At 43.6% G+C, this 14,997-nt stretch overlaps 1 protein-coding gene across 3 annotated transcripts in view; it reads right to left on the reverse strand.

Annotated features, from left to right (window-relative positions):
• Positions 1 to 14,997, reverse strand: part of CEP15 (centrosomal protein 15) — a 34,871-nt gene that overhangs the window by 14,579 nt on the left and 5,295 nt on the right. For 2 of the 3 annotated variants that reach the window (XM_080605750.1, XM_080605751.1), the window contains exon 4: positions 11,444 to 11,518. The exons of the other annotated variant lie outside the window; for it this stretch is intronic. In XM_080605750.1, coding sequence (XP_080461876.1) covers positions 11,444 to 11,518 — 75 coding nt within the window. The remainder of the gene's footprint in view (positions 1 to 11,443; positions 11,519 to 14,997) is intronic. 3 annotated transcript variants of the gene reach the window in all.

Below are 14,997 nucleotides of genomic sequence, written 5' to 3' on the forward strand. Positions count from 1 at the left end.
GACCCCTCGCACCGCCTTTTGGGATTCGTTACCGGGCGGCGACGCTGGAGCCCGGAGGGCTTGGTTGGCCCCACAGCCCGCCGCGGGGCTTCGTCCTTGCTCGGCTCTGGGATTTTGGCGGTGCCAAAAGTTAGAGTTTTGACGCTTCGGGGCCGGGTGAGGCGCGGGAAGCGATGCGCAGCGAGCCCGGCACCATGGTACCGTTTGTTGGGGGGGAAAAAAAAAAAAAGAGATTTGGGGAGAGTTTCGGGTTAAAAAGGAATTAAAAAAAAAATAAGCAAGCCCCGTCGCCGTAAGTCACCGCGGTTGGGGACCTGGGAGAGGGCTGATCCGTCCCCAAGGAAAGGGGCTGCAGCTCGACCCCAAGCAAAAAGCGGCCGCCGGGACGGAGCGGGGCGTGCGGGGGGCGGCAGCAGCGCCAGGGACCCCCGGGGGGTGCGGGAGGGTCCCGGGGACAGCGGGGTGTCCCCCGCCCCCGGGGCTGCGGGACGGGGCCGACAGCCGAGGAAGAGCGGGGATTTCTTTTTTTTTTCGGGGTTTTCGCTGATGTTTGCGGAGCTGTCGGAGGGGCAGCGGCAGCCTCGGCGCAGCTCGGCGCTGTCTCGGGGAGCTCCGAAGGGCAGCCCCGGCCGGTCCTGGGGGTGTTTTGTCCCTTCGGCCCTCCCGGGGGCGGCGGGCAGAGCTCCCCAGGCCGGCCGGGAGCGGAGGGAGAGCGGAGGGGGGAGCCCTGCCCGCCCCCCGGCTCCCCGCACACACCCAGGCGGCGGATGGCGGGGGAGGGTGGCTCTGTCAGACACACACACACACACACACACGCCAGAGACTCCAATTATCCTCTCCCTCACAAGATGTTTCTGCTGTCCACGACTGCTCACACTTCAGCACTCTTGCCAGCAAGCCTCACTGCGAGCACAAAACCCGCACGCAGCCCCTCTTCCCGGCGCCGCAGCCGCGCACACGACAGATTGAGCCGTGCCGGTGCCTCGGGGGGGGCCGAGGGGGGGCCGGGGGCTCGGCACGGCTCGGCTCAGCCCGGCACGGCTCAGCCCGGCTCGGCCCGGCTCGCCCAGGTGCGTCCCGGCGGGGCCAGGCACGGCGCCGGGCACTGGGAAGCGACCAAGCCGAAGGCAGCTGCGTTGCCCTTTTCCCTGCACTCCGCTCTCCAAACGTCTGAGCAACCAGTTTGCTGCTAGAAACATGTTAATTGCCAACGGAGCTCATTAAGGCATGCACATGCAAAACACAGCGAGGGAGATTAAATGGACAAAAGCGCAATAATGAACTGTCAACAATCGAACCCATCTACACGACCAGGAGCACTCAAGAATGAGGCATTTAGAGGCAACAAAGGATTGTCTGGGACAGGAAGAAAGGACGACCTAGACTTTTGTTTAGTCAACACAATTGATTACAAATGAGAGATTAACAGGATAGCTTCAGAGTTTTTTTGAAGGAGGCAGAAGAGAAAAGTCCAATTAAGTGCACCGAATGTTAACTACATTGATTTCCACGGCCAGCCCTAGAGAAATTCTCATTAAACCATCCCTGGCGATCCCTTTTGGAAAGTAATTTGTCTCCCTGATGGAGCAGAGAAAGGGAGCCGTGTAAAGAGAAAGAAGCGCTAGTTCTTGGCACAATGAGCTTAGGAGACACACTGGAAAGAGCCAAAGGGGGAGTTAATGAGCATCTGACAAGCCGCTTGGACCCGGGCCTGGAGAGCAGCGCTGAAAAGATGGAATTGGCCAACAACTATTCTTTATATCAAACATAAAAAGGCCAATCTGAAACAGGGCTGCTCAAAGCTGGTGGGGAAGAAAAGAAAGGCCCCCGCCGGGGGGGGGGGGGGGGGGGGGGGGAAGAGGGAGCGGAGGGGCTCAACTGCCCCGCCGGGACGGGACAGGCGCTGCGGCGTGCCCGTGTCCCCCTGCCGCCGAGCGGGGCTGCCCGGCCCCGCGGCCCCCCGGGGCTGTTTGCACAGCCCGGGGCTGTCCCGGCCCCGTCCCGGCTTGGGGACACCGAGGCGGCCGAGCCGGGCCGGGTTTCGGGGGGTTTTCCCGTGGAGGAAGCGCAGCGGGGCCGGCTCCTGCCGGGGCATCGCGCCCCCGACCCTCCGGAGTAGACACGGCTGGCCCGGGGGCTCTTAAATCAGCTTAGAGCTCGTTAATAACAATTTTGGCTTAAGTCTGTATTGACTTAGCCTTAGGAATGGCTTAGCACTTTCGCTTAAGTCAACACGCCGGCTGAATTGACACATGCCTGCCCCGGCCCAGGTGCCCTCCTCCTGCTTCCAGCCGCGCTCCTCGGGGATGTCACCCCCGTGGGTCGCCCCCCGGGCGTGTCGCCCCCCGGGCGTGTCGCCCCCCGGCCCTTTACATTGCACCCCCAGCCCCTCGCCCCCCCCCCGCAGCCCCTGGCACCTCTCTGCTCCTTCCCTTTCCCCCGGCAGGGCCGGGACCAAAACGCCGTCAGAGCGCGGAGAAAGAGAAGGCAGGTCCCAGAGCCCAGCGCGGGGGTGCCAAACCCGAGCCGCCACGAAACTTGACTTCTCTCCTGCCAAGTTTCGTCAGGCGGAGGGCAGGGAGCAGCAGGTACGGCCCCAAATCTCGCCCGTTTGTCCCTCCGGGTTTCGGTTTGGGGACGCGCACGGGGCGGCCGAGCCCCGTCCCCAAGTGCCGCGAGGTGCCCGGCGCCCTCCTGCCGCCTCCCTCCGCGCCGCCAGTTGCCAAGCCATTTCACATAAATAGAAGCTTTCTGGTTTATAATCAGCCTCTTCCTTCTGATTCATTATGGTAATGAATTGAGATATTACCAACATTGGATTATCGCGTAACTGAATGAATCCAGCAAAAGCAAGCTGATTACAGAGGAAAACGCCACCCGTACCCAGAAACTTAACAAAAAGAAACGTCCGAGAAACAGGGCAAAGCACCTCAAGCTGTTTCAGCTCACCCCAAACCCCGTTCCCAACTGACGGGGGGGGATGCGACCATCTCGCTCACATGCCGCCCCTTCCCCTGTGGATTTACGGGTAGGTTTTCCACCCTCCCGGTTATTACTAGGAATGTTTCCCAGGAACCCAACTTCGCTTGCAAGTCCGTGGGGTCTGCAGCTCACGCCGCCAGCCCGAGCGCCCTAAAACGGCCCCCGCGTCCCCCTGCCGCCGGGTGAGGCTCTCTGCCTCCAGAGCGACCCCATCCCAAAACCAGAAAACGACAGAGGGCTGCTCTTCCCCCTCCTTCCTCCCTGCCACACAGCCTGGGGCTGTCCTCACGCTTAGAGCTCGACCTGCAGCAGCTCTGTCCCCGCAGCATCCCGGCCTCCGGCAGCTCCCGCCGGGCACCGCTTGGAGCACCGGGGCTCCTGGCAGCCACCGGGGACACCTGCAACATAAACGGGTAAAGAAACGCTAAGCTGGAAAACGAAATTACGTTTCCCAGCACCACCCTGAGGCAGGTGCTAATTTACCGGGGCTTCAAGCTAGGTATTAGTCAAGGAGACTGCAATTTACTTAAAGGACGGTGAAATTTTCTTTTTATTAATTTGCAATATATTTGTAAAATAATCTTACGGCAGCTGGCTCTGCTTGAATCTGTTTCAAAAGTGTGATGTAAATACCGTCTCACACTGTTCTGTAGCCTATTAGGGCTTTCTGGTAGGTGATACGACTGAGAGGAGAAAGAACACCACACATTTATTTTTAAGATCATCATCACTAGTGATAAAACTTATGGGAAGAAATGATCGTACGTCCTATTTGTATGCAGTAATGACAAACGTATGCAAAGTAACTCAAACGAAAAGGATACAGTTGGGAGGATACATACACCGCGGATGCAGTTTGGGGCATTTTTAAGAGCCATTTCATCCATGTTTCAAAGAAGTAGCAAATTCCCAAATTAAATCACCCTATTTACTGCAAAGACAAAGAGCTCACCCAGCAGGAGAATCCCCCAAATAACCTTCCCCCCCCACCCCCTTCTCCCTACCTATATTTCCTTTGCAAGGGCTTAAAAATTTCTCTCTACCCTTATCTTGCTAGTAATCACATATTTGAAGTAATTTAGCACACGGTTATTGTGAAACAATAGGAAGCGCGTAAATAATCCACCGAGGATTTATTACGTTTCAATTTTAAGTGATAAACTTCTGAGATTCTAATCTTCACTCAGCAGATTAATATTTCAGATCAGTGTCACAGGAAAATTACGGAAAATAAACAGCACACCTAAGCAAAGCAGCTACCACTGACGGACTCGCTGTCCACACACTTGGCTCCAGTGAGCACTAATTTACACGCACCTTGTCTGTGCAATCTAACACCAAAATCCAAGAGTCGGTGAATACGAGATCAAAGCTTTATTTCAGCCGTAACACGTTATAGCAATGGATAATAATCCTTGAGCAAACAGAGTATTACAGTAATGAAGATCTTAGCATTACAAATATGTTAAAACAGCTTGCATTTGGGGTGATATTTAAGGTCAAGTTGTATCTGAACACAACTATTAAAATATTATGAAACTTACCATTATGGAGTAAATAATGTTTTCTTTCAGACATAACCTCTCAAACTACATTCCATTTAATATTTTGTCTTATTTTTCAGTATCAACAAGCTCAAACCAAGCACCTACATCCCTGACTACACAATGTGAATGAAAAAGGAAGGAGGAACCATAAGCTCGCCTAGAATCTAGCTCCCAACTTCTACGAACACATGACCTCGAATAAATGCATTCAAGAGGACACTCCAGTAAGTGTCAAATATTGTGTCTCTACGCCCTTCTATTATTTCATATATACTCTCAAATGAAATTAATAGGCTGGAGAAAGATTCTGTGGAGTAAGAAATTTCTTATCCTAGGGAAAACTAACATGCCTTCTGCTACTGCCCCCACAGCCAGAATAACTGAGAAAGTAAAAGCTGGGGAATGTGATGGTAGAGGTGACAAGATGGGTGAACAGGCTGTGCTCCTAGGCTAGTACGGTGGTTACTCATCTGCGCATAAACCTAAAAAAGGGTGATTAATTAGCTCTTCTTCTAAGATACTCGAGCATTAACTTACATAAAGGCAAAACCCTTTATTTCCCCTACTGCTCCTCTCTCAATTGCTTTCCCCCACCCACCAGAAGAGCGCGACGAGCAAGAGGCAGGACCACTGCAGCTTATGCATACATACACACTTTAGCACAAAAGGGCAAGCAGCAAGTCAAGAATACAGAGTAACGGGTTATGTCATAAAGGAAAAAACATGCACCCAGGAACGGATAGGAAACCACATAAGATTAAAAACAAACAAACTGGGATGAGGTGGGGGATAACTGCACTGAATTTGTCTTTTTGAAGTAACAGCTTTGACTCAGTGAAGAATACCCATTCAAGATCTCATTTAATGCCAGTATTAAACCATACTGGTAGCCATTTTTTGTTTGGTTGGTTTGAGTTTAAACACACTTCAGCTGACATTAAGGTGCTTTCTCAATTTTGTATCTGTACAAAGGCAGGTGGCAAGCTAGCTCAGTCACAGTAGAAGTTGTAGAAGAAGTTGTGCACTTGACAGATGTAACAGGAGGCACCACGTAATTATGCACCCTGCCGCTGCTTGCCCCAAGGTCTGTGACTAATCAGGACACGCGCTTCCACCTTAGTGGCCCTGCCGCATGCCTCCATGCCCTACTACTTTGCTGCTTTAGTCATATGCAATTGCATTTATTTCTGTCAGACCACAGGCCAACAAGAAGACCCTTGTCTCCCAGAGCAGCTGTCTATACACGCCTTCCACTTTAAAAATTTCTCTTCATCCTCTTCCCCACTTTTCTGGGCATGTTCCTATTTAATTTTCATTGCACTATCTGTCCTATTGCTTCTACAGCTATAGCACAGAGGAAAAAAATAATAATTTCCTTTTTTGAAAATAAGATAATTTGATTTTCGTCTTCACCTCTTAGCCCAATATAACAAAAAAATCAGAAATACAGTATCGATTATCTAATAATGTTTGACACAATTACCGTCAAAGCATACTTGTGACTAAGGGAAGTGTTTCTGCCTTCGCTTCCACAGCAGTTAAACGGAGGCACAGCAGTCATACCAATGCTGCCTGCAGGTACCTTGCACTGCACGCCACAAAACCCTCCTGCACCCAGCTGCCATGCCCCCACAGCCCACACTTCACTTTCCTTCCATGGGAAAATCAAAAGAAGCAAGGTTATGCGAGCATCTGCATTGTGTCCCAGCGTTTAGGCGGAGCCCAAAGAGATAAAGACCCAGATTATTCACACGTAGAAAGTGCTTAGGGGCCCAGATTTTAGTTTAAGTGATTTCCCTTTGGATGCAAAGACCGGGATGAGTCCCAGTCTTTGTCAGCAAGTAACTGCTCACCCATCCCTTTTCTGGGAGGGGGGCACTGCATGTAATAGCTTTATCCTTCTTGTCTGCTCAACTGGCTCCAATTATTTCCTTTTTAAATTTGAGCTCTCTAAGTCTGAGATACATACACATTCCCGCTAAATCAGACCGAGTACCACATTGTGATCTTACAGGAGAAAATATTACCAAGTTGTCTTTGTGACAGAACTCTGAGTAGGTATAAAATTGCAATGGTCTCTCTGCCAGGTTTTTTTAAGCTCTCTGCTTGTAAGATGAAAGCCTAATTTGATATTTTTGTAGTTATATAACAGTTCTAATATTTTGTGACATTTTGTATTGTGACACTATAGATGAAATTGTCATCGGACTGACACCCTTTACTGTTTATTCCTTAATTACAACTGTTAACAACACTGCAGAGAAGCGTGCTAATCTGCCATCACATATTATGAAAACAACGTTATTGTTACAAACACCAACACCCACTCAACAGGATATTTCTAAGATGGCAGTTTCTGTAAAAACTTATCAGTTTAATGGACACTTCAATAGAAAAAGTTTTAAATGAACTCTTAATATTCCCGTTGAAAATGTAAAATTGTTTTTATATCAGAGATGAAGTTTTTATTTATTTATTTATTTTTGTGTGAGTGATACTTCAGCTAATTTAAATTCAGACAAAAGTGAGCGCCTACTTTCAGGAAGATCAGTGGCTGCAGATGTTGGTCCTTCGAGGCTACCCAGACTTCCTATAGTTTCCAGCTAGAAGTCTGTTCTCCAGCTCTGACTGGACCATGAACTCCCCACCACCTGCTAATCAGTGAATAATTAAATTATGTTTAATTAAGTGAACACATACTTTTTAGTGCATAGATCTGAAGCAATCTGGACACTTATTAATGTTGCTAAAAACTGCCTCAGTTTCAATAAAAGTACTTCAGACATCCCTAATATAAAAATAATCTGCATCTCTGTAACATGGAGATGCACAGATCGGTTCACTAATAGCCTAGTCAAATTAGTAATTACTGCACATTCATACCCTCAGACACTGGCAAAGGTCAATTTTTTTTGTTCCCTTCCTTCTCCAGGTCAGGGGGGTAAGAAAATGTTGTTGTGTATAAGATGGTTAAAATTTAACATATTGACTCCAGCTGAAGTTCTTAATGTAAAGAAAAAAAAATATATATAATATATATAAAAATATATATATAATGTATATTTTTTTTTCTAGACATCCTTTGCTTCAGAAGGGTGCAATTTCTTCAGGCCAAGTCACACACCCACAAGGATCTTCCACTGAACTGGTACTTTAAAAAGCACGCGTGCATGAGTAGTGAAAGCTGCATAGAGAGTTAGCTGACTGTATGGTCAGAACTCACCAATACTGCACCTCTGTAGGAGGATGCTGAGGAGCAGTTCAGTGGCTGAGAAAGAAAGTGTTATCTTCGAGACTTCTATACGCTAGGGTTTTTTTGACACTTGCTGCAGGCTACCTTTCTGCTCGCTTCTTTCAAACTTTTCATGCCTAAGTAAGAGATCTCACTTATAGATTGTCAACATAGAGAAAATAGCACTAAGAGCAGCCTAGGAGTAGCAAAAAATAGCCTAGATATTTGTTTACTTTTTCTTGTCTTTAACCACCCATTAGACAGGAAATATAAAGTAGGCAGCAAGAGGCTGGGAAAAGCAGAAACGGTTACTGGAACAAGCTGTAGAAGCAACGAAAGTAGCAATTGCAAAAAAAAAATCAGGGAAAGCAAAAAGCACAAATTCAAGGTGTTCTTTCTACATCTGCTGCCATGAAGGTTTTTACACAGATTTCTAGTGCTAAACTGGGACTACTCTGACGCAAAGAGCCTGCCTTCCCTGTTAACAGTAAATTCCTCCCTTCTCCTTGATCCACAAAGAGGCACACACAGATGACTAGAGTGAAGAAAGATAACGCATGAATTTGTCTTTACTTCTCACGCTTACATGGAAAAGCAGAGGGTTACAAATAATCTAAGACTTTTCTTACACTGAGAAGTAATCACCTCGGTGGGTTTCTATCCACCAGTGTTTCTCACTTTTGATTCTCAAAGTCCCTTCATGAAGGATCGCTTCTCTCGTTGTAAGGAATGCTAGTCTAAGCTCCCCTAAAGCAAAAATAACACCGTTTAAATGTAAAGTGTTAGGCATGAGACAAAAGCAAGCTCTCCAATGTAGTTCATTTTCATTTCATAAGTGATGTACATTACAATTTAGTGATATATTTTATTACGTGACCTGGACAATCTTGCCCACTCAAGCAGGAAGTTACGAAACAAAGTCGGAGCATTTAATTTTGTGAATCTTCTTCTGGGTAGCTTAGGTTCTGTTTTGTAGTTTTCAGTTTCTTAAAACCAACAGGAGCTTCTGCTCTTCCTAAAAGGAACTGTTCCCACTTGGGAAGAGACTCTTTTACTGATGCCCAATAGAGAGTCTGAGAAAGGAAAAAAATCAACTTAACTTCAAAATCTGCACCGCATGTTTAAAAACAATATAGATAGACAATGAATTATTAAGTCCTGCCTTCTGAGTGAAGCAATCCACAAAAGATCAAACCTATGCATGAAATTTCAGGTCTCTCATATAGCACAGAACACCAGCCTGGAAGGATTTCATTCTGCATCATGAACTGTGAAGTGACTGAATATGCCCTCTTGTGGTAAGCAACAGATTAGTTTAAATCCCCACCAAACCTTTAATAAAAATACTTTGTGATTGTAAACTTTTCCAAATCACTTTTCATATTTAAATATATATGTCAGTGACATTAAAATTCTGAAGTGGAAAAAATCTGTTTAATGTTATAAACAAGAAGTGCTGCATAAGTTGCTTTTCCCGGGAAAGTTTGCAATAAGGCAATTCAATTGTTTTGAGTAAAATTTATGTGCTAACCCACTAGGCGACCAGCTCCAGTATTTGAATCATAAAAGGAAGAAAGGCTATATGGTTATCTTGTGGTCAGAAAAAAATCTGGTTTATCAAACTCTTTGCATTCCTTTGTACCTCTGAGTAAGAAACTTGATTTCCATTTTATTTGTGGAATGGAAATGCCATTCATCATTTTTGGTGTCAGTACCCTACGGGTAACTTTGTTGTTTGTAGAATTTTGAAGAAGAAATTGTAAGTGCCACCTCCTCTCCCCTTCCCCCCAAATACTGTGATCAAGAGCTGGATTAAACCAAGTATAGGTATTTTTAGATACCTATGCTCATTCAGAAAAAGAGTAATTTATAGTAGAAAAGATGTACAGTACATATGTATTAAACTTTTTTTTTTACTTGTTTAAATATATAACGTAGAAGTGTACCACAAAACTGAACATCTCCCTGCAGAGAATTAGATTCCTGGCTAATCATTCTGATCCTTACATGCAACTCAGATATAATTACAGCTCTTGCAGATTTACAAAAATATTTTCTTCAACAGATTTACTCAAAGAATCTTTTTTGACAAGCATATGTGCTGTCACACAAAACTACTCTGACTTAGCAAGCTGGGGATCCATTATAGCCATAACTTTCAAAGTATATTAATACAGACACATAGATGGCTGAGTGAAATATGCTCAGAAGTGTTTTGGAGCAAAGCATGCACCAGAATTTTGTACCATGAAAGAAAGTTTTCTTTTTTCTACTATTTATAGCACTCTGCACTAGAAGTATAAAAAAGGCTGAAATAGGATCTTCTGCTTCAAATAGTAACTCCATTCTCTCTAAAATTCCACCACTGCTGAAGAGCACAGACCTCTGCAGCCATCAGCAATTGCTCTGTGCTCTCCAGTGTGCGTGGACTTTGGTCTATGTCCGGTAAGCAGCTTAGCCACCTAACACAGGACAGATAGAAACAAAATTGCCTAGTCCAAAACTGATCCAAGCATCTATAGAGGTGACTTGAAAGTCCTCTAGAAGTCTAGAAGTGTTTCTGAGCACTAGCAAAATAGGCTCAACCAAGTAGCTTGGCATCTTTCTCAGCACGATTCAAGACATACAGGTATCTAGGAAAAATGTATGCTTTTTCCTAAAACCTCTAAAAACACACTGACAGCATTCTGAGCATGTACCCTGTGACGGTGATAGGAAGCCATTTACAAAATACAACGACAAACTTTTTGACAGCAACCAAACGGAGAAGTGATGCCTCTCATTTAAGTAACAGCCTAAGTATTAAAGCACTTGCCCAGCAGGTGTGAAAACAACATACAATACACCTCTCCTCATCTGCTACAATTCATGCCTTTTCCATCCTTTGACAGCACCCTAGCACCCCGATCACTGTGGGGCATTCTGTATTGCCTGTGGAAACTAAACCACCGTGCAATGTTGAACCCACAAACTGCTGGTCCAAGAAACACAAGCGGGAATCTGATTCAGTGGCCTTGTGGCTGGATGCTTAGTCTGTATCAGAGCTGTGTCCCTACACCCGCTCCCAGGACTGCTTCTGTCCTCTTTATTCATTCATCACTGCATAACGTTGAGAAAACAGTCCTGAGATTAGGGAACTGAAATTGGTGTGTTGGATCAGGACAATACCTAGCTCTCAGACAAGACTGAAATCTTTAAATAATGCTCCAGGGACTACAGGTGAGACGTAGAATTCCTGGTTTAGCACTACTTTCCCTGAGATCCCGTACTACCTGACAAAATAACTGAGAAGTAAAAACTTCTCTGTTCAAGTTGGTGAACTGCTGATTCTGAAATGTAAAGATGACATCCTGCAGCATACCCAAAAACATATAAAACAAAGTAGCTCTGACATAATCAGAGTACTCTTTATATTCACAATATTTTTTAGTGTTTTTCATTTTAAATTTTAAGTTTATAAGAACCTGAAAGCTGCAAAATATTTCCACCAGAATGCTCTAGAATCTAAGGACCTTGCCCCTGAAGTTAGGTTCAGCTTGCTGCACAGTACACAGGCCTTTGGCTATACCAGTCACTGGATTTTAAAATCAATTATTTTCACTTTAAGAACATGCTTCGGGGGGAAAAAAAAAGCAAAATGTTTCATAAACAGCAAACAAAAAGACAGAGTTCTAGGACTTACTTCTAAGTTAACAGTATCGGGATGTGGAAGTAAACACATTCTTTCTTGCAGCTTTTTTTCTGCTGCTTCTATATCCTAAAACACAGGCAAAGCACATTTTAAAAACACTCTGGGAATATTAAAAGGACAATACACACTCACAGAAAGGCATTTAAGTTAATTAAATGAACATTAAGCCTAAACAGCATTCATATAATAACACTGGAGGTTCAAATCTTTTAGTTGTTCTGAAATCCAGCTTGTAAGAATAATATCCTACGGTTTCTAAATATGTTTGCTGCAAGTTTCTGATACAGGAATACATTTTATTACTGCATAAGTCTGTTGCTGTAAAACACTATTATCATCCCTGGACACTGGGCTAAATTACAGTTATATTCTGTTCTCTTTAACTTATGAAAAGGGGGGGTGGGGGAGACGACAATAGTTTGCTCTGTGCTGCATGGAAACTGAAGTCTGTACTTTAGCTACTGTAACTGTAAAGTAACTAGGCAAATTATGTGCAAGATCTTTACTCCTCAAGACAAAGATGACTTGCTAATATGCATGCATAACATGTGCACAAAAATGTAGAGCTGCAGCAAGCTGTTCACCAGACAAACTTGGATGACAATGCACCTCACATTGCTTTCTTACAAAAATCAGTATTTGGGTTTCTGCTTGTCCAGTGGATGTGTGCTGGATTCACAAAGGCCTAAATAAATTTAAAAACCGCAAACAGCAGCAACAAACAAATAAAAACACCACCCCAAATTAGCCCCCCTCCCCCTTTAAAGTTCTGACCCATTCTTGTGGGCTTAGTTCCATACCCAAACATTGAAGAGATTGAGTGGTGGGCAGATGAAGAGAGACAGAAAGGGACGTGGGAGTGGGGTGTGAAGAAGCCAAAGCTGAACAGAGTGGAGGGGGAAAGAAAGTATAGCAGATGGCAGAGTTGGGAGCAGAGAGCGGGTGTGAAGAGTACAACAGAAAAACTAAATGAGAGAGGAAATTCCCCAAAGGGACTTCCCAAATATTCACCACCACTGCCGCCGAAAAGAAGAGTGAGATTCTGGAGGAGCATATCCACAAGAGAGACCAAACATGATTACTCGCATTGAATAATAGCCAATCTGAATACATCAAAAGTAAACAGTGCTCAACTCAAGTTTAGTTGGAGAAATATGGCACAAATTCAGTCAGACATGATTAATAAAAGCAAAACACACCCTTACTGTTCAGTTTAAAGTTCAGTTTAGTAATACAGATACACTTGGTTCATTCACCCTACGGTGTTCACCTTAATTCTATTTCATGAATTCTTTTTACACCGTGACTATATTCTCTTGTACGTTATTACAAATCTTATCTGAGTAAAACTGTTCTCTCCTTTCCTACAGGAAAGTGCACATCCTTGTAAAAAGCTAAGGGATGTCTGAGAAAGGGCAAGCTCAGTCTTGGATTTATCCAAATCCTGGCAAGTAGCAAGTGGTTGCCTCTTTTCAGGTGAGAGAAGTAAAAGGGAATAAACATAACTGGGGGGGGGGGGGGGGGGGGATGTGAACAAACTGGGAAGCCATTTGGAGTCAGAATGTCAAAATAACGGAAGACAATACTAAATTCATTAACCTAAGTAAGGGATTTCTCTGTTGCATGTGCTTGGAGAAGATATATCCTCAACAGCACCAAGTGAAGCTCTTATCAGCACGGCTCATACCAAGCCTGGAGAAGTTATCACCGTACTGAAGAGCAGAATCAATCACTAATGTTCATTTCACATCCTTCCATAGGATTTTCCCCCTTTTGATCCCTTCTTCCTAATTCCTGTAGAAATTCTCACAGGAAGGAAGAGTATCGATTAAAATTGTTATTTCCTCATCCACTCAATTAAGGCATTGGAATGTTTACGGTGACAGGAAATTATTGCATTTCAGGCAAAAAAAGGAGACAGCAGTTGTGCATATATGTTTAGTAGAAAAGGTCACTTTGGCATAGCCTAGATATTGGACGTGTCTTTTTGTTGCTCACTCGAGTTTGTATGTTGTGCAGCCTATTGTCATTCAGAATACTGATTTAATGACAGACAGTGAACAAAATTTTTGCTGGAAGGTGTAGTATGCTTTAGAAAATAACCAAGATTAGATGGCACTTCTTTCACGTCTCTGCAACTGGTAAACTTTGTAGGGAAAAGAAATCCCCATCATCAATATAAAAATAAATACATCAGCAGTGTAAACTTCTTTGGAAATAAAAGCAGCAAATTTAGTATGTCACAGTATAGAGGAAAAAAAAGAGAGCATCTTACAGTGCTTTCCCTGAAACTACAAGGACTGAAACAAAAACAGTTCAAGACCCTTCCCTAGAGGTAAAATGGAAGGCATGACACATGCATCACTTTTAGGGGACCAAATTCAGCTGTCACTTATATTGATAACAGTCTGGCTGAATCCCACTTAAATAATTCTAGAATTGCATGATGTACAGGAAAGCAAATTCAGTTTAAGTTACCTACATAGTCAGTACCACTAAATAACATGAAATTATGAATATGCTATAAGATGGTACACCATAATACCAAAAAAAATTCTAAACACAAGAAATGTTACTGACAAAAAAGCTCATAAGTTAGATTACAAATACTGGTTGAATTTCTGCTTTTATGATAACACTATATGGGCACCAAGTGACACAGATTTCTCTGATCTATAGCATCCTAATCACATCAAGTAAAATATTCTGGTAATTATGTTAAAATGCTGAACAAGTGCTTATAATGCTAAAATTTTAATTAAAAAAGGTTTAGTTCCCTGCTTCCTACCGATTAGAAAATTAATTTATTTTGAAATGCTTTCCTGTGCATAAATACCAACTAGCACAGAGAAACAAAAACGTCTTTTGCTATGATCACATACTGAAAACAACTGATTTTGCTTACATGCAGAAAAAAAGAAATGCAAATAAAAAAATAACACTTCATCATGTCCATGTATTTTTGAGTAGGCCAAATCAACAACTCTCCACATGGTAACTGTGAAATGTACAGTGCCTGGTATCAGGAACAATATTCTGAAGCTGGCACATTAATCAGTCTTGTTTTCAAGCTTCTCATATATTATTCTGCATAGATTTTTTTTCTTTTCTATTCTGTTATCAGAAAGCATCTGCAGGAATGCATGCCTGTTAAAACCAGTATAAAATTAATAGATTTAAACTGATTTATGCTACTTTATCCTGCAACAGAATTTGTTTTGATACATATGTTTTTGCTTTTTTTCCTGTACAAACACCAACATTTTTGACACTTGAAAGGAACAATTTTGAGGATGTGACAGAAGATGGCAAATATCTGTGTAACTGCAAAAATATTTACACTCTGTATATGTCTAAGCTATTGTTAACATTTCCAATACAACAAGCTTTCAGCATGCAGAAATATATCTTGCCTTTATTATGTTTGTCTGTGTATGCGAGTTGAGACTGCATTTGTAAGATACAACTTGTTTATGAAAAACTACATATGTGAAAAATAAATCTATTTTAATTATAAAATGCATACAGAAAACCGTTAGTTATAC

This window comes from Anser brachyrhynchus (genome assembly GCF_964034855.1).
Source record: "Anser brachyrhynchus genome assembly, chromosome: 10".
NCBI classification, from domain to species: Eukaryota; Metazoa; Chordata; class Aves; order Anseriformes; family Anatidae; genus Anser; species Anser brachyrhynchus.